At 51.4% G+C, this 19,554-nt stretch overlaps 2 protein-coding genes across 14 annotated transcripts in view; one reads left to right on the top strand and one right to left on the bottom strand.

The window, feature by feature from the left end:
* Positions 1-9,202, bottom strand: part of Ccdc40 (coiled-coil domain containing 40) — a 36,759-nt gene extending 27,557 nt beyond the window's left edge. Inside the window, exons 1-6 of one of the 4 annotated variants that reach the window (XM_006532698.3) lie at positions 8,945-9,145; positions 8,530-8,664; positions 6,998-7,070; positions 5,404-6,219; positions 2,896-3,040; positions 1,394-1,548 (exon numbers count right to left, since the gene is read on the bottom strand). In XM_006532698.3, coding sequence (XP_006532761.1) covers positions 1,394-1,548; positions 2,896-3,040; positions 5,404-6,219; positions 6,998-7,070; positions 8,530-8,558 — 1,218 coding nt within the window. In that variant the 5' untranslated portion in view covers positions 8,559-8,664; positions 8,945-9,145. Of the gene's footprint in view, positions 1-1,393; positions 1,549-2,895; positions 3,041-5,403; positions 6,220-6,997; positions 7,071-8,529 lie in introns of all 4 variants that reach the window. The other 3 variants (NM_001364767.1, XR_388387.3, XM_017314400.2) reach the window with 3 other exon arrangements.
* The window catches only part of Tbc1d16 (TBC1 domain family, member 16), an 85,461-nt gene continuing 75,095 nt past the window's right edge, over positions 9,189-19,554 (top strand). For 5 of the 10 annotated variants that reach the window (XM_030245739.1, XM_006532694.2, XM_006532695.2 and 2 more), the window contains exon 1: positions 9,189-9,296. The gene's annotated coding sequence lies outside the window, so the exon portion shown is untranslated. The remainder of the gene's footprint in view (positions 9,297-19,554) is intronic. The other 5 variants (XM_030245743.1, XM_030245741.1, XM_030245740.1 and 2 more) reach the window with 2 other exon arrangements.

The raw sequence follows: 19,554 nt of genomic DNA, 5'->3' as shown, positions 1-19,554 counted from the left end.
TGTTTCTGTGGGAGTGGTATGGACAGACACAGATGATTTTCCAATTAAGACTTCCTTTTTCCATTAATTAATTAATTAACTTTAGATCCCGATTGCAGCCCCCCTACTCTCCTCCTTGTTTCCCTCCTCCCATCACCCCTCCTCCCATCCCCCCTCATCTTTGAGAAAGGAGAAGTCCCCCACCCCCCACTCCCGTGCCAACCCACCCTGGCACTTCAAGTCACTGCAAGACTAGGTATATCTTTCACTGAGGCCAGACAAGACAACCCAGTTAGGGGAACAAGATCCACAGGCAGGCAGGCAGGCAACAGAGCCAGGGTAAGCCCCTGCTCCAATTGTTAGGGGGCTTGCAGGTAACCAAGTGGAAGCCACAAATCTTGGGCACCTTTTGGCCCACACCAGATACTGCAGAGATTTGGCTGAAGGGTGTGGCAGCTTAGTGGGGGGGGGGGGGTCAGCCTAGATTCTCCAGGGACAGTAAGAGTGCCGATACTACAGTAGCTGTTTCACTGTGTGAAGTGAGGGCCCAGGGGATTTTCCCAGCATGCCCTGGGCTCTTCCTCAGCTCCCTGGAGCACTACAGCTCTCCAAGTGTGTCGTTAAAATCAAGTCCGCCTTTCTCCTGTGCTGTGGGTCTGGACTGAGGACCCTCAGTGAGGATGACAGGAGGGAGGGACACTATCCTCTTCCTCCCTCAAGCTTCCTGCATAGTTTGGACATATTTTTAGATGTCAGGACAGAGGTCAGAGATTTGGCTCAATGTCCTATAGGGCCCAGGTCCCTCACACAGAGGACTATCAGTCCTCAAAAAAAAAAACCCCCAAAAACAAAAAAACAAAAACAACAAAAAAAAAACCAACCAAACAAAAAAACAAACAAAACAAACAAAAAACCCAAAACGAAACAAAGCAAAACAAACAAAAACAGTAGAGTCAAGGGTGTTTTTGATTTTGTTTTTGTCAATTTGACACAACTGGAGTCATCTGAGAAGAGGGAACCCTAACTGTGTAAATGCCCCCCATTAGACTGGCCTAGAGGCAAGACTGTGGGACGTTTTCTTGATGATTGATGATTGATGGGGGAGGGCCCCGCCCCGCCCACTGTGGGTGGTGCCAAAGCGAGGCTGGTGGTCCTGGGATATATAGGAAAGCAAACTGAGCAAGCCACCGGGAAGGAAGCCAGGAAGCAGCACTCCTCCATGGCCTCTGCATCAGCTCCTCGGACAGAAAATGAACGAAGGCAGCCAGGAAACAAAGCAGGAGGTGTAGCTGATGAGCAGCTAGCAAGGCAGTTAGCACGGGGAGGCTGGGGGGTGGGGGGGTGGAGGGGCCAGACAGAGCACTCGTGATTTCCGCCTGCAGGGGTAGAGCAAAACCCCAGGGCGTTTTCTTACATGGTCTGGGTCCAGCACGATCAGCTGGGAGCCTTCCTCCTCTGCTTCATCACTCCCTTCAGTTGCTCTATCGAGCAGGGCCTCCGGGCTGAGGCTCTGGACCTGGTCTAGGAACTGTATCCGGGTTTCTTCAAGGGCTCTGGGAGTTGACTGCACTGCAGTGGTCAGGGAGAGATGGCAAAAGACACCAAGGCTTGGTTGTCATGTTCTGGGAACGTGGGCGTCAAGACACGTCCAGCTCTCACAGGCCATATTGGAAATGAGCAGGGAGAGAGCCTTCCAGTGGCAGGTTCTCAGGCTTGCCTGTGGTATGAGACAGCGCTGACTTCAAGACATCTCACAGAACCAGCCACGTCCTAACAATGGATGGGGGACTCAGGTGAAGGGACAGAAGTTTGGCTCCAGGCACTGTTAGGCAGTTTACACTGGTTTCTAAATCCAACTCAGGGGGATCTGATGCCCTCTTCTGGCCTGATTGAGTACTGCACTCATGAGACCTATTGCATGTGTATGCTCACAGACACCAGAGGAGTTGGATGCCCCTGGACCTTGAATCACAGGTGGTTGTAAGCTGCCTGGTGTGGGTGCTGGGAATTGAACTCTGGGTCCTCTGGAAGAGCAGTATGTGCTCTGAGCTGCTGGGTGATCTCTCCAGCCCCGCCACCCTGTTTCAAACAAGACAATCCATACAGGTGAGCGCCAGGAACAAACTGTGCAGGTAAAGCTATGCGGTGCGTGAGCTGTGGGGCAGGAGCTGGTCCAGCCAAGCGAATCTTGGGGCTGCCTCCCTGGAGAGGACGCAGAGAGGCCTTCAGGGCCAGTCAGCAGACAGCTGCTTCACTTAGGAGACTGACCAACGTGCCTGGTGGCTATGCGCCATTCTGTGAGCTCATCTGCACCATCAGGAACTGCAGCCCTGGTGTGTGTAGGACAGACCTCTAGGGGACAGTCCCCCCTCATGTAGCCATCTCACAGGCAGGAAGATGGTGATAGTGGTTCGGCTGTGCAGTATCTGCGCTGTCTTACTTCCTCTGTACCCCTGACGCACCTTGCTCTGAGAGCCTAGGTTTGTCTGGAGCTTAGTGGCTCAAGGGTCTTCCTGCTTCAGGTTTCACACTGCTGGGACTCTGGTGTGAAGTGTTGCATCCATTTCTGTGTACCAGAGCCTGGGCCTTGTGTGTGCCAAGCAAGTCCCACCAGTGAGCTGCACTCAGAACCACTGTCCCATTTCTTACGAGGCTAGGTGGATCCTCCTAGTTTTCTTCCCCCCCCCCCCTCTCAGATTTGTTTTATGTAAGTACACTCTTGCTTTCTTCAGACGCACCAGAAGAGGGCGCCAGATCCCACAACAGATGGTTGTGAGCCACTATGTGGTTGCTGGGAATTGAACTCAGGACCTTTGGAAGAGCAGTCGGTGCTCTTAACCCCCGAGCCATCTCCCCAGCACCCCCCCCCCCTGTTATTTGTAAATAACATGCGGGCGCAGGCAGTGGCATTGTTACCTGACTCTTGCTGAGGCGGCTCGTCCGTTTCCAGGGGAAGATCGTCCGTGTCCGAGGGAGTCAGACTTCCCATGATGCTCAGTCTGAATCGGTGTCGTGCCCCCATTGGGAAGTCTCTTTGATAGGGATGCGCTGGGGCTCTCACCTACGTAAAGAATGTCAGGAACAAATGAGTGAACACGGCTATAGTTTGTATGTGAGTTTAACTGTGTCCCCTCCTGATCAAGGTTGTGAATGGGTCTGTTAGACCCTCCGCTCTGCTGCCCAAATGCCAGGGGCTGGAAAGAGTAGCCTGAACACACTCCTCACAGGGGCTAGACTTCACTTTCTGCGCTTCCAGGAAGGGCCTTGTGGGGGACCACTTTCTCTTCTCCCATCTAAACACCTTCTCTTGATATAGATGTGTGGCTTTTTTTCCCCCCACATGAGACAAAGTCTCTCATGTAGCCCAGGGTGGCCTGGGTCCTTGCAACCCTTATGTCATCACTCAGCCTCCGTAGTGATGAAATGATGAGCCCGCGCTTTTACCCCCAGCTTTATGTTTGGCATTTGAAGGAGTTCCTGCAGTTACTGAGCTGGGCCATCAGTGCTCAGCAGGAGCTGAGTTAGAGCCAAGTATGAACACTATCTCTGCCCGTGAGCCCCTTGTCCCATGGTGTAGGGGAGGGGACACAGATAACATAGAAGCTAAAAATTTCACCTAAGCGTCAGCATCATCTAAGGTGGGCTGACAAGACTCTGCTATAAGGGTGTATACAAAGTAGAGGAGGAGGAGGAGCAACAAGAGGAGGAGGAGGATGACGAGGAGGAGGAATAGCTGTGAAGGAAGGGAAGGGTGACCTGCCTACAGGTCCTATAGGAAGCCCCAAGGATGCTGAACTGGGCTTTTTGGGGACACAGATGCCTTTGAATCATCCATGCTCCTGTAAGTGACCCCAGTAAGCTCATTGGTTCTCCAAACTGGACTTCTGTGGAATCATTACTTCTGCTATTGGCTCACTGTCGGGGGAGGGGGCAGGAGACATTTGTTGGTGTCTGTCTCCCCAGGAAAAGGTCACTCGATTCTTTGTATGATACACAAAGCATTCGTAGGTGACAAAGCAGATTCAGAACTTACCTCTGGCACTTAAGAAAATAAAATACGCTTTCTACTGTGCTTGGGGTTTTTCCCCCTGTAAGTTTGTGACCTGCTTTAAGTTTTGGTTTCAGGTTAGCAGATTCAAGGTTTTAGGTTCAATCCCACAAACAGACCAACCAACCAACCAACCAACCAACCAACCAACCAACCAACCAACCAACCAACCAAGATCAAAATGTTAGCCACTAACAATAGATGACACTTTGAATGTAAAATGGTTGGATTTGTTTTGTTTGAAATAAGGTCTCTTAAAGAAGCTCAGACTGGGGGCTGGAGAGATGGCTCAGCGGTTAAGAGCTCTCCCGACTGCTCTTCCGAAGGTTCTGAGTTCAAATCCCAACCCACATGGTGGTTCACAACTACCCATAGCAAGATCTGACGGCCTTTTCTGGTGTGTCTGAAGACACCTACAGTGTACTTAAATTAAATCAATCAATCAATCAATCAATCAATCAATCAATCTTATGAGGAGTAAAAGCAGCTCAGGCAGGCTTGGAATGCAAGACCCCCGTGCCTCAGCCTTCCTTCTGGGTGGGTTCAGGATGACTGGTGGGTGCTACTAGGGCCAGCTAATTTGAATTTTGAGAATTAAGGATTTCAGCCGGGCGTGGTGGCGCACGCCTTTGATCCCAGCACTCTAGAGGCAGAGACAGGCGGATTTGAGTTCAAGGCCAGCCTGGTCTACAAAGTGAGTTCCAGGACAGCCAGGGCTACACAGAGAAACCCTGTCTTGAGAATTAAGGATTTCAGTCCATTCCCCCTTCCTTGCTCATAAAATGAATTCATTTTGTCGTGTCCCCCCCGCCCCCCGAGACTTTTGAAGTCCACACTGCTTTGGAAGACTGGAGACCTGGATGCAGTCACATGCATGAATGATGACTACAGAATGTCCCCAGCCTTGCCCGTGGCAACGTGGATCTGAGGTATAAGCTCTTTCAGCAGTGACCTGCATTTGCTAAGCGATTCCTAACATTGGCCAGCTTGGGAGAATGCGCCCATCGGATTGGCCTGTGACCAAGTATGTGGGACATTTTGAGTTCATGATCGATGTGGGAGGGCTTAGCAAACCGTTTACTGAACTAGCCCTGGGCAGGTGGTCTTATGCTCTCTAAGAAAGCAATACGAGTAAGCCAAGAGCATGCTAGAAGCAGGGCTCCTTCACAACCTCTGCTTCAGTTCCTGCCTCCAGGTTCCCGCCTTCCCTTCCCTTCACAACAGACTACGGGTCATGATATGTAAGCCGAATAACCCCTCCCCCCTCCAAGTTTCTGGAGATCCCAGTATTTATCACAGCAACTGGATACATTTCCTCAAGCTCCTCTCAGGGTGAGGAACCTCACAGGCAGAAAGAGGCTGGTACAAACACTCACCGTGCTGTCCTCTGGGGTCTCTGCAGGCTTTGGGGGCTCTGCAGGCTCTGGGGGCTCTGTGGGCTCTATGGGTTCTATGGGCTCATATATGCCTTGCTGGAATGTGTCGGTTGATGTGGCTGAGACGTTTGTGTCATCTTCACCCATCTCCAAGGGACTGATGTCAGAGTAGGAGACCTCGGGAGAGCTGACTATCTCAGAGAGCTCATCCAACTCATCGAGAAGGGCTTCTACTTTCTCGTGGTCAGAAACTTCTAATTCTCCTTCTGGGGCAGCTCTTCCAGTGGATTCAACTTCCGCTTGGGGTCTGACCTTTCTGTGTTTAGCCTTTTTTGGCGGATAGGCAACTGTGATAGATTCCAAGTCTATTCCTCGGAGGGCCTTCCTAATGGAGTCCACGTCTGTTTCTGAGGTTTCTTCTCCGATGGATTCAACGTTGAGTTCTGTCATGGTCTTTTTAATGGGTTCCACGTCCATTCCTGGGGTAGCCTCTCCGATGGATTCAACTTCTGTTTCCTGTATGCTCTCTCCAGTGGGTTCCACGTCTGTTCCTGGGGAGGTCTCTCCAATGAATTCCACATCTGTGTCTGGAGCGGTCTCTCCAATGAATTCCACTTCTGTTTCTGGGGGAGTCTCTCCATTGGACCCCACTTCTCCTTCAGAGATGGCTTCCCCATCCGTGCTGACTTTCTCAGCATCCATCATTTCCCCTTCAGATCCGCCCCCGCCTTCAGTTGTAATGTCCTCTTCAGGACTTCTGGTGGGGTCTCTGCCCTCATCAATTTCTTGGCCATTGTCTTCCAGCTGTGGTGATACCTGTTACAGGGCGGCAAGAAATCCCAGGGAAGAAAATATAATCTTGAGAGATCTTAGGGTTACAAGAACATCTATATACATCTCCCCACCCCCAAGAGATGATGTTCTGTGTCTGATGTAACTACTGCCTCTTTCTAGAGGCACGTGTTACAAGCATGAACTCTGGAAAATACAAGGCAGTGTGAGGGTTGGCGTGTTATCACCGAAAGCTAACACTTTGGAATGAGCTTGACCCAGCCTATCTTAATCTGAGAAGGGAGTCTCAAGGGAGGAAATTGACTAGAGAAGGCTGGCCTGTCTGTAGGGGATGGGGGGTTGTCTTGACTATTCATTGGCCTGGCCCACTGCAGGCAACACCATTTCCTACATAAGCAGTCATGGGCTGTATAAAAAAGCTAGCTGAGCAGAAGCTGCGAATGAGCCGGTATGCAATGTTCCTGTCATACTCCCTTGGCTGTGAGTGAGTGTGGGCCCCACAAGTGAGTTCTCTAGTTAGAGGTAATACATGCTGACTGGCAAGCAGGCTTGCCTTCAGGCTCCTGACTTGACTTCCCTCAGGGATGAACTATGACCTGGAAGTGAAAGCCATATAAATCTTTTCCTCTTCTAAGATGCTTTTGGTCAGACGGTTTTAACAATGCCAGTAGAACACAGTGAGAAGGGAACGAGTTTCTCCGTGCCTGAACTGAGATGGTCCCAGAGCGTACGATGATGGTCCCATGGTCCCTGGCCCCTGTCTATTTGTCTCCTAGCACATAGGGGTCTGAATGGACGTTACCTCAGGGCCTTCAGTATACTGCTGCTCCGAGTCCTCTTCGGCAGAAGACTGTTGGCCTTCCTGCTGTGACCTGCTTTTAGAGACAGGGAACACTGGTTCACAGCCCTATCATGCACACTGCATACCAGCTGTTCACTGGTAAGGCCTCTGCCTCTCCTCCACTCTGCTGCCAGCAGAGACTCTTCCATCGCTGGGCCATGCTAGTCACGGGCCACAAATGTGGTATGGGAATGAACGTAAGGCGCAATTATAACGTGAAAGGAGCGGCGTGTGAGAACACCCCAGCGAAGTCTGTTTCTGGGGCCAAGCAGAGAAGGTCTCAGGAGAGAGGACAGCATGCCGTCTCTACTTCTCAACATAGCCAAGGTTTGCATGTAAAATATTTTGGCTTTTCAAAAACTTAGTTAGGAACTAGAGTCTGGACCCCCAGCAGTCACGTAAGAGCTAGGCACAGTTGCTTGTGCCTGAACTCCAGCACTGTGAGGGTTTGAGGCAGGAGGACTATTAAGGCTTGCTGGCCACCAGTCAAGCTCCAGGCTCAATGAGAGGTTCTGCTTCAAGAGAATAAGGTAGAGATAGATAGAGCAGGACGCCTGAATCTTCCTCTGGCTTCTGCACGAATGTGCGCACACGCGCGTGCACACACACACCACTTCTACAAATATGCCACATGCAATATTTAAGACTATTTAAAAAGCTAAGCTAGCTTTCTAAAAAACAAACGAATACAGATTTCTGCTTCACAGACAATGAGAGCTTGGGCTATTCCCCCCTCTGCTTCCCAGCACCACTGGAGCAGGCATTTTGTGCACCTGCCTTTGCTCAGAATCTTTGCATTTCAAGTCTTCCCCAAGTTGGAGCTCATTCTATACCTGTGGCTTCACAGTTAGCCTTCTCGTGGGATATACTCTGGATGTGTTTCCATGGGTGTCCATAAGGACTTTAACTATATGAAACAACCCAGAAAAGTCTGAGCAAATAGAACTGTTTAAACTTGCTTTTGTTTTGCACAAAACCTAAAACAGTGCCGGCAACAGCATTTTGGGGTTCACTCAGTGATGGGGATCAGTCTATCCCTCAAGACCATGATGGGGGTGAGGGGAATCCATCTTGCAGGGGGAGGTATGGGCCTAGCCCAATCCCAACGGAGCTACTGCTCCTCCTTTCTTCCCACTCTTGTAATACTGAACGGCGTCCCATCCATCCAAGTCCTGCTTTGCAGCGGGTTTATCAAGCATGATGGTTGCCATGGTTACCGCGGGGCGTTAAAGTCTGTAGTCCAGGAGAAGCAGGGGCTAGGAGTAAGGAATGATGGGGGGTGGGGGGCGCTTGAAAAGGACAAAGAACAGAAGGTGCAAGAGATAGGGGACATGGGGGAGCGTGGGTTGGGTAGTGTAGGACAGGTCCAGAAAGTGGAGAAGAGCGGGAAGGGGCACAGAAGTGAAGGAGAAGGCGGTCCGGGTGGGGGTACCTGCGTGCAGAAATTTAGTGAAAACATCTGGTGGGTTTATTATCCCTCCTGCGGGGCTTACCCGTCAGCCTGGTCCTCCGGCTCCGCCATCTCTCGTTGCTAGGCTACGCCATCAACATCCGGCGAAGTCTGGACCGCGTGCTCCAAGACCGCAGGAGGCGGGGTCTGGCAGCGTCCATCGATTCACACAGAAACACTAAGCAAACACATTAAAGAACAAATGTGTTTTGCCTGTCCGTCGCCATGTGTCCCAGACTTTCCCGGCTGGACTTAGTTCCCGTAGAGTGACCCTGATGATGTTCAGGGACTCAAAGAAAGTGGCAGGCAGGTTGGGGATGCTGGGTCCGGGAAACGCGCCTAGCTCTGGCTCTTCCACTTCCAGCTTTGGGTTACTCAAGAACCAGTACCTTTTGGGGAGCATCATTCCTTCGTAACCCTAAGTTTGAGAAATAGAAATGCAAGGGGTGAGCGCATACATGGGTACAGGGAGGCCCTGCCTTTCGGATCGAGGGCACAGGGCTCCCATCCAGGGCAGGGTCCGGGGTACTAGGCGCGTGGCGAGATCCTGCAGAGTCAGCAGAAAGCCCCGAGCAGGGGTCGACGGATGCGCAGGACCCTGAGGTTGGAGTTAGTGCCTGGCGTTCCGGGCTGAGCGGGGCTGGGCCCCGGGGCGGAGCGAGGCGGAGCGGGGGCGGAGCGGAGGCGGAGCGGGGACGGCCTCTCCATATTCCCTCCCCGCCGCGCCTCGCTTTCGGCGGCGGTGGCAGTGGCGGCGGCGGTGGTGGCTCCTGGAGCCGGCGCGTGTCCAGCCCTCGCGGCGGGACCCGGGTGGGTATCAGGGTTCTTCTGGGATCGCGGGCCGGGGATTTTGGGGTCCACTCGGGACGACGTGGCGGTTCCTGGGTACCCTGGAATCTGCACGCACCGGACCCGGGCCTGCTGCGCGGGGGTCCGGGAGTGGCTGGGGGACCGGCTCTGGGCTCTGGGCGGGGGCGATGCGGAGGAACCCGGATCTTGCTGGGGACGCCCTGGGAACTCCACCCTCGAGTGAGACTCTCTGCTTTGGGAGTGGGCCCACTCGAGGAGACTCGGTCCTCGCCTGTCTGGAGCTGTGGGCCGGGGCACTTGCGGTCTTTGTCTTGCTGGCTGGTCTGAGCATGCGAAGAACTTATGGGGTTCCTGCACTGTCAGACAGAGCCCCCAAGGTGTGCCATGCCCTCCTGGGGCGTGTGCGGTCTTAGCGTTGGGGCACTAGGGGGAAATGGTCAGGGCTATTTAAGAGGCCCCATGTCAGGATCCTCGCTTCTTTTTTAGCCTGCGCGCCTCTCTCTCTCTCTCTCTTTCCTCAAAAGAAAGAAAGAAAAAAAGGGATAGTATAAAAAGAAAAAAGGGCAATTTAAGATTGCTAAAAATAACCCACGGAACCCTGCCAGAACGCGCGGTGAGAAAAGCCTGTTCCTCCGAAGTCGGTGTCACATGTTGGCCACAATCTAGTCCAGGTTCCGTTCAGAAATAGGGGAATAGAAAAGCGTCTCTTGACTCTGTTAAAGTTTGTTCCATGGACTCTGTCAACTTCCTTTATCAGGAAAGAGAGAGAGAGGGGAAGTGTCCTGTCACCAAGCATACTGGTCAGAACATGGGTGCAAAGAGCCGGGGACTAGGGGCTCCACTCTAAATCTTAATAACTGATCAAAGAATTTAAAAGAAACTATGTATGTAGCTCTTGGAAGAAATATTGACATTAACCTTGATAGCGAATATTGAACTTAGTGGTGCGGTGACTTTGGGCACAGGGGCCGGCTAAGATTCACCCATTGGGAATTTACCAGAGTTGGTTCTTAGCTGGTTGCTGGGGATGGATCTCTTAGCTGAGCAGTACTTATGGGTTTTTTCTCTGTTTGTTTGTTTTGTCCCCCCCCCCCCCCCATAGCTTTCTGGTGAGTGGAATGTCTTGAGTATAGCTAGGAAGTTCTTCTTGGGAACTGTTGACTCTCCTGGCAATCACGGTGTCTGTTAACAGCCTCGGATCACCATGTGTGGGTTTTCGTTGTGCGAAAACAGGCCCGTGAAAGAGCTGCAGTTTATAAGCTTTCAAAACCACATTTTTTATTATGACTATTTATTGTGTGGGGTGTGTGTGCCCACATGTGTCTTGGTGGTGCCTGTATGGAGCTCAGAGGACAGCTTGTGGAGCTTAGTTCTGTCTTCCCACCACATGAGTCTTGAGAGGACTCAAACCCAGGCCCTCTGGCTTGGTGGCAGCAGTCACCTTTATCCACAGAACTATTTTACTCACATTTACCCCAAGATGATGTCACATGATGCCATGTGACCCAGCACAGACTTGGCTGGCCTGCTCTTCACAGGGCTTTGTTAAGGGGTGGGGGGGGGGGGCGGCTGGGAGGTCCTTGCTTCCCGAGGAGCACTCTTTGCTTTGGAGCTTCCCCCTTTGAGAGGATGGCCTTTGGGCTGACAGAACTCCCCACTACTGTCCTGGCCTCTCTGTGCCCTGATTTTGAGTGACAAACTTCAGTGATAAAATCATCTTCCCTAGGCATGGTGGCTCAGGACTGCAATTCTAGTGCCTGGGAAGATGAGACAGGGGGATTTCTGTGCATTTAAGGCCAGCCTGGGCTATAGCGTGAGCTTTAGGCCATCCTGGGGTACGTAGATTCTTTCTCAAAGAACCAAATCAAACCAAACCCCCAAAAAACCCTGTATGGTCTCCAAAAATAGACAGTATACACCAGTCACTGGCTCTCGTTGGGTTCCTTGTTCCTTGGTTCCTCTTCAAAACCTCACCGCCCAAGTGTCTGGCAGACAGCAAGTAACTTTTTGTTGAGACTCAGTCTCTCTCTCCCCACTTCTGCAGCCTAGGCTGGTCTAGAACTCATAGTAATTCCCCTGCCCCTGCATCGTAAGTGCTGGGATTGCAGATGTGTGCTTCCATTGCCCACGAGTGCATATGTGTGGGACCACCCGCTGTGGCATGGGAAACCTACAAGTGTTCTCTCCTCCAGCAGCTGACAACTGCCCTCTCCTCAGTAAGAGGTGGGATCTGTGGACTGCCTTCTCTCCTAGCTGGAGGCTGACTGGTTTGCTCTTGTGCAGGCGTTACACAGGTAGCCACAGCTGTGGCTGTGAGTTAGTGTCCTGTCCGGATGTCATCCGTTCATAGCAATCCTCCCCATCCCCTGGCTCTTACGTCCTTCCTGCCTCCCCCTCTATAGTGCTCCCCCTCCTCTGCAGTGCTCCCCTTCCTCTGAGGTGCTCCCTGAGCCTGGTGTACAGTGGGGGCTGGTAAGGCTGAGGGCTGAGGGCGCAGTCTCTTTATTGCAGTTTGCTGAAGAGACCGCTACAACACTGGAACTTCTGTGAGGCTGAGAGCGAGCAGCAGGGGTCCTGGGTCAGGGCTCTGCCAACCCCACGCAGCTGTTTTCAGTGTTGACTCTTCGTGTGGATGGTTTATTGGGTGGAAAGTTGATCATATTTGGACTTATTTTCTTTTGCAATGCCAGAGACTGGACATGGGCTTGATCTCACGCTTGCTAGGCAGGGGCTCTTCCTCGAAGCCCGTGGATTTGTGAAGGTGTTCCTTGGGCTCACTGTGGAGCCGTGGCAGGCCTTAAAGTTGCCATCTTCCTGCCTCTGCCCTCTGGGTAGCTGAGATTACAGGCCAGATACCATGAGTTATTGCCACACTCCAGTCTTTGTAACTTGGTGGGGACTGAACTCCCTCAGGCTGTTCTGGGGAGCAGGGTTGGTCAGGTTACCTGGCAACACAGATCTCTAAGATTCTAGCTCATCCCTCCCTACGTCTGAGGTTTGTTTGTTTGTTTTTGTTTTTTAAATTCTTTCACAGGCTGGATTCTGCTCTTGTAAGATTGGCTGTGTAGATTGATACAAGCTTCAGGTACAGGGGAGGGGAGCTGCTAAACATGAAGGTTTGTAGCAGGAGAGCTGACTTTATTGATGTCTGTCATATTGTACATCATTTGATTGCAGTTGTGGGGTATTGATGTAACTGAGACTTTGGGTAGGGGAGAAGCCCGAGCCTGGGCAGAGTGCCACCCTTAGTGGACGCGCCCAGAACTCTAAAGAGACAAGACGGAATCTTTCACTTCAGATGATAGTAACTTCAGGCCATCACCCATTCATCTGATGGTTAATCTTTTATAAATATATTTTGGCTACACAAGAACAAATTGATCAGTTTTAGAGAAAAACCCTGGGGCGGGCAAGGTGTAAAATCTCAGCTGCTGCCCAGAGGAGAACGGAGGAGAGATGGGAAAAGGCCACACCATTAGAGATCCACAGGGTGGGGAAGAAGGCTTTAGGTAAAAACAAATAAAAACAAAACAAAACATCACCCCACAAACAAAAACAATAAGGAAAACGGAAAATGTTGATAAATGTTCCCAAATTATTAAAGAGAGTGTGATAGAGAGCAAGCAAGCTAGGCTTTTCTGACAATTGAGAGAGTGGGCAGACTTAGGACAGTCCTGTGGCTGCAGCCTGTAACTGCCTAAAACATCTGCTTAGCTTACACTTATTTTCTGTCTATATGTGTATGAGTACATACATGCATACGTACATATATACAAAGAGAGTGCACTCATGTGCATGCGTGTGAGAGAGAATGTGTGTGTGAGGTATGTGGGGGTGGGTATGTATGTGTGTGCACTCAGATGTGTGCATATGTGTGTGTGTGTGTGTGAGAGACAGAGAGAGAGAGAGAGAGAATATGTGGGGAGGAAGTATGTGAGGGAGGGGCATTATGGGGTGGGTATGTGTGTGTACACAAATGTGTGTATATACGCACATGTGTGCCTGTGTGTGTGTGTGTATGTAGTTGTATGTTCTCATGTGCATGCATGAGCATGGGGGTCCAGATGTCTTTCCTCAGGAGCCATTCATCCTTCGTTTCTCAGAAGCTCAGGGGATTTCCGTGTCTCTGCCTCGTAGCATTGGATTACAGGTGTGTCCCAGCCTTCACATGGCCTTGGGGATGGGACTCCAATCCTTAGGCTCCTGGGGCAGACAGGATGCTGACAGACAAGATACTGACTGACAAGTTACAGACTGAGCCACCTTTCCAGCCCCTCACAAGTTCACATTTTGTAACTAAGTAACTTTCTCTAAGCTGGATCAATCAGGCTCCTCTTTGCGATATCAGCAGTATGGGTTTTCTCTCTGATTTGAATCTTGTTTTGTGGTTCCTTAGCTTGTTCTTGGCACAGAGAGAGAGAGAGAGAGCACCATCTACAAGTACAGTGTAGAAGTCAGGAGGGGCTAGCCTGGTCTTGGTGCTGCCAGGGTACCCTCTGGGTAGCCTGGTTTCAGCTGCTCATGGAGTCCCTGGCTTGGTCTGCGCTGCTGGTGGACTCCCTGGCCGGCTTTGCAGTTTGCCACCTTGCGCTTAATCCTCCTCTGTCTTAGCACCGGGCACATCACCAAGTTTCCCTGCCCTTCTTGGCCCAATTTCCCTTGTTCTGTGGGAGAAAGAGGATGTTTATGTTTGTGGTCCAGGGACATGAAAGCAGACAGCTTCTGGAGGGAGGCCCCGGCTTTGGGGTTTTGCAGGGAGAGGCTGTGTTAGAGTGATTGCTGAACAGTTGGAAGAGGAAGATGGCAGCTTCAGGGACTCCCTGAGCGGCCTCCCAGCCCTGATGTGCTGACTAGCATGCTATGAAGGGCCGTTTCCTTGTGGCAGATGGTCTGGGTTCCAGCAGTAAGGTTAACCCCCTCAACCGCAGCTCTTCCGCTGGGTCACAAGTCGGCCATCTTGTCTCTTCAAGGGGAGCCCCGTGGTATCCTACAGGAGCCCGTGGGCTGGGAGTGTATCTCTCTTTTGCTTTGATGCCATACCCAGAGTTAAATGCACCTTGAGGACATGTCATGGCAGCCTCCCAAGGGCTCCGTTGAGTGATGGGACCAAAAGCCTTCCCAGAGGGAAAGCCAACAGGAACGTAAGGGGAGCTGAGGCCTCGGCTTAGGTGAGCTGCGACAGATGCAGAGGGAGGAACCCGTCCCCATCTGCTCGCGTCTGACCCGAGTTTAATAAGTCATTGTCCAGCCCAGGCTTTATTGTTGGAGCCTTGAGGGAAAAGTCGATGGACCGGTTTCTGTCGGTTTAGGCAGGTGACCTGAGCTCAAGGCAGTCTACCCCTGAGCAGTCTGATAGTGCCAGGGGAATAACCGGGTATGGGCTCCATCTATTCGCACAGTACCCTTGGCCTCGTCTCTTAACGGTCCCTACTTCAAGGCAGTGGGCAGAGGTCATGCATGAGCAATTGTGTACTGTCTGAGTATGTGTTGTAGACTGGTGCAAGCCAGTATCAGACCCAGGACAGCCTGAGCTGGGACCCAACACAGGGCCTACGGGGTGGGAAGCCGTGGCTGCCTCCTCTCCTGGTGGGTACAGATCTCTCTCTCTCTTAAAGATTTATTTATTTTTATTTATATAAGTACACTGTAGCTGTCTTCAGACACACCAGAAGAGGGCATCGGATCCCATTACAGATGGTTGTGAGCCACCGTATGGTTGCTGGGATTTGAACTCAGGACCTCTGGAAGAGCAGTCAGTGCTCTTGACCACTGAGCCATCTCTCCAGCCCCACAGACCACCCGCTTACTTTGATTTTTTTTCTAGGAAGTTTCCAGAAGAGACTTTTGCCCCTTTGCTCTTGTTTGTTTCCCCAGGGAGCTGATGACACCGCCTTATACCCAGACAGGAGACCAAGGTTTTGGCCAGAGGAAGTTCCAAGTCACTCAGTTCCCCTAGCCTCACAGGAGCACACAGCTCACAGGAGGGGGTCCCGTCCTTTCAGGGGACATCAGGTCCTGGCTCTAGGCCTCAGTCCTCTGTGCTGTTTCCAGGGTGATTGCTCTGCATGGATTCCTGGGAGCTAGTGACTGTTGACGATTCCAACCTCCTAGGAGCTGCCAGTCAGCATGTCGTGAGGTTCTTGTCCTAGAGTCTGGCAGATGTGCATATCCTGTATTGACACGGGGACCATGCCTGTTTCCAGCAGGATTCAGGTTGCATGTGGAGTCAAGTTCACAAAGTAGCTGACCTGGAGAGGAGAGGAGAGGAGGGGAGGGGAGGGGAGGCGGGGTGGGGGGGAGGGGGGGGAGGGGGAGAGTGAGAGCAGAGCCTGGGTTACCCGAGTGTGATCGCAGGCTTCTTACAGGCTGGGAGGTCAGTGTCAGATCCGTGGACTGTGGCAAAGGCTCCATTGGTCATCACTGGCCAAGGATGCAAGGCTTCTGGGAGGTCCTCTGGAGTCTCCAGAAAGACCAAATCCTGCCCGTTTGATATTGTAGTCCAGGGGTCCTGTTTGCACCTCTGAATCTCGGAGATTCAGGACTGTACACCAGGTGGGTAAGCTCTGAACATGGCTGGCCCCTGCTACAGCAGCCACAGGAGGCAGATGCTCAGAAACAGAGGTGGGATGTCATGTTCTTACTGGTTTTCTGATGGCCATCGCCCCCTCCATATCTTGGAGGGATCTAGGGCACAAGTCACCCAATCCCTGGCCATAAATTCTGGGTAATACGTGTCTTAACTTCACTCCTTGTAAACATCAGCTAAATGAGATGCCAGCCGCACTGCCACAAGGGTTACGGAAAACTCCAGTTGCTGCTCTGGCCAGCAGACTCAAAGCCCCCAAGATAAAATTTCAGTGGCTCCTGTGGGCAGTAGGTACTTGGGGTAGAGCCTGGCTTATCAGGGGCTGTGTAAGAAGCCACCTGTTTTCCTCCTAGCCCTGCTGTGGGTCTCCTGTCTCCCATCTCTCTTCTCTTGGGACTTCTGTCCTACCCCATTTTAAAAACAATGTTTGCTTTAATTTTATGTGTATGCGTGTTCTGCCTACACATACATTTGTGCACCACTCTCATTTAGACCCTGCAGAGGCCAGGAGATTGTGTTAGAGCCCTGGAATTGTAGTTTACAGATGGCTGTGAGCCACCATGTAGGTTTTAGGAACAGAACTTGAGTCTTCTGCAAGAGCTCTTCACCGCTGTACCATTTCTCCAGCCTGGTTGTTTTTAATGTATTTATTTTTCCATTTTCATAAGTGTATGTGGTATGTATATGTGTGTAGGCACATGTGTGAATGTGCGTGTACATTGTGCATGTGGAGACCTGACGTTGGTATTTGCAATTGTACTTGCTTGCTTTTCCATCTTTTTCCTTGAGGCAAGAAGGGACTCTCAATCAAACCCAGAGCTCACTCACCGATATGGCCAATCTCACTGGATAGCTTGCTTTGGGAATTCCTTGTCTATACCTTCCCTGGCTGGGATTACAGGAGGAGCACTATACCCACCTATCTATACCTTCCCTGGCTGGGATTACGGGTGGAGCACTACACCCACCTATCTATACCTTCCCTGGCTGGGATTACAGGAGGAGCACTATACCCACCTAGCATTTATGCAGGTTTTAGGGATCCAAGTTCTGGTTCTCATACTTGTAAATCGAGCATTAACCACAGAGCCATCTCCCTATCTCCCCCAATATTTGTGTGTGTGTGTGTACATGTACAGGGTGTTTGTCTTGTTGAGACCAGAGACAGACATCCAGTCTTTTCCTTGGTTGCTCTCCACTTTTAAGGCAGGGTCTCTCATTTGAACCCAGAGCACACATATTAGACGACTCTAGCTAGACAGCCTGCTACGGAGATCAGGATCCCATCTCAGCCTCCAGTGTGACCGGATGACCGGCAGGCCACCGCGGTCACCTGCTTTAACATGAGTGCTAGGATCTGAGTTCTCTCCTTCACGCTCCTTAGAGAGCCCTTTACCTACCAAGCCAACCTTCCTTTCATCAGTTTGCATTTTTCCTTAGCTGGTGCCCCGCCCCCACCCCGGTACCTTTTATCTCTGAGGCGGCCTTCAGCGTCTTTATCCCCCACCGACACCCCCTGGGAGCTGTCAGAGCAGGGAGCCCACGTTTCTCTGTGGGGTTCTTAGGGAGGTTTTTGTGAGCTGTCTCTGAGGCGAGGAAGCCATGCTGTTCTTTTCTTTCCGATTGCACAGTAGTTTTGCAAATGGCTCTGCCTAGCTGGTACTGGCTGCCTAGAACAGCCTAAGGTGTGGCTGGGGGCATACTCAGTCACACGTGGAAACAGCCTTTGCTTTTCATACTTTGCCCTTTAAAGCCATCAGCCGTGGCCGATTGCCTGTGTGCCCGAGCTGCCTGGAGTCTGGCCCTGGCTTCCCTCCATCTCTGGTTCTTTGTGCCAGCTGTCAGGCTGGCTGCTGTCCCCTTCATCAGCAGAAGGAGGTGTTAGGACATCGGTGGGGGTGGTGCAGCCCAGAGGGAGCTGTCTGGCACACGGAGTGTGGTCTAAGATCCGAGGTGCTGACATGGGCGTAAGCATTCTAAAGAACATATATCACAGGAATCTATTCAGGAGGCAAGGTGCTCATGGCTGTCAAGGGTCTGTCTTGAATCTGTGAGGTTGAGGCCAGCCTGGTCTATGTAATAAGTTCCAGGCTATCTAGGGCATGTGTATTATGACCCTGTCAAAATCAACCAAGCAACTAACCAATCAGCCAATATTAGGGGCTGGGGAGACACTCACCAGTAAAGTGCTTGCTACTAAAGTGTTTGGATTCCAGAATCCACATGAAAGCTGAGTATGACAGCCGATCTCTGTGATCTCAGCCTCTATGGAGAGAAGGGAGACAGACGGGAATGCCTGGAAGCTCATGGCCTACCTCTCTTGGAGTGTATAGCTGTGAACAAGAGACCCTGTCTCAAGCAAGGAAGAAGGCGAAGACACAAGAGGTTTGTCCTCTGAGCTCCACACTTGTGTAGTGACGTGTGTTCACTCACCCACATGCATACATGCTTGCATGTACACACACACACACCACACAGGCATGTATACACACACACACACACACACACACACACACACACACACACACACACACACACACAAATTATAAAAAACAAAACAAAAATAAATATTGTTTTAGAGCTTTTTACTTGAGTTTCTCCACCCACTTCTGGGACTCTGGCTGATGACCGTCCTCTGAGTGTCCCACCCTTTGATGCCACTGACCCTGATGCTGAGATAGGTTGGAAAGTCAGGCGTGTACTCACCCCTCACAGTCTTTCAGGGAGCCTCATGTTGGTGATATTGAAAGTCTTGCTGTGTCTGTCTTTCCCCACTGCTCTGTGTGTAATTGGTTGAAGCTGCTGGCCTGTAGAAAGGGCTCAGATGTGGAAGGGGCCTGTAGCTGGCACCCTTTCTGACATCTGGTGGTCATTGCTCCTTCTGACCTCAGAGGGCACCAGGTCCCTAAAGTCGTGGGTACAAACTGCTCCGTACTATTGTGCTTCAAGGTCGTGTGTGTTGAATGCAAAGACATCAGGAGGGTTCTCTGAGCAGTAGACTCAGTGAAGCCCTCTTTGAGGCAATGATGGCTTTGTCCCACCTCTAGCATTAACTTCCTCGGGACTTGATCCACACCAGAGAGCCCAATGCTGCTTTTTTTTGGGGGGGGGGGGGTTTGGGTTTTTTGAGACAGGGTTTCTCTGTATAGCCCTGGCTGTCCTGGAACTCACTTTGTAGACCAGGCTGTCCTCGAACTCAGAAATCCACCTGCCTCTGCCTCCCGAGTGCTGGGATTAAAGGCGTTTGCCACCACACCCGGCTCCAATGCTGCTTTTGATGAAGTCTCTACTCTCTCTGTTAGGAAACAAACAAGACTAGTATCTTAGTTGGATTTCTGTTGTTTCAATAAAGACAAGGACTAAAAGCAAGTGTGGGAGGGGAGAGGAGGGGAGGGGAGGGGAGGGAAGGGCAGGGGAGGGGAAGTTTGATTGGTTTATGTGTCCATATCACAGCCTGTCACTGAAGGAAGTTGGAGAAGGAGCTGAAGCAGACACACAATCCAGATATTTTGTTTATATGCCTATGCCCAGATTGGGCAGATCTAGGGCTATGCTAACTTTTCCCCTGGCTATAAAGCCCTTGTTGCATTTTCTCTTGGCCACGTGTTTCTAGTCCATGGCTGCTTCCTCCTCCCCTGCCTTCCTCCTCTCTCCCTGTACCTGCAACCCTCT

This window comes from Mus musculus, chromosome 11, assembly GCF_000001635.26.
Source record: "Mus musculus strain C57BL/6J chromosome 11, GRCm38.p6 C57BL/6J".
Lineage (NCBI taxonomy): Eukaryota > Metazoa > Chordata > Mammalia > Rodentia > Muridae > Mus > Mus musculus.
This window is presented reverse-complemented; position numbering and strand designations above follow the sequence as displayed.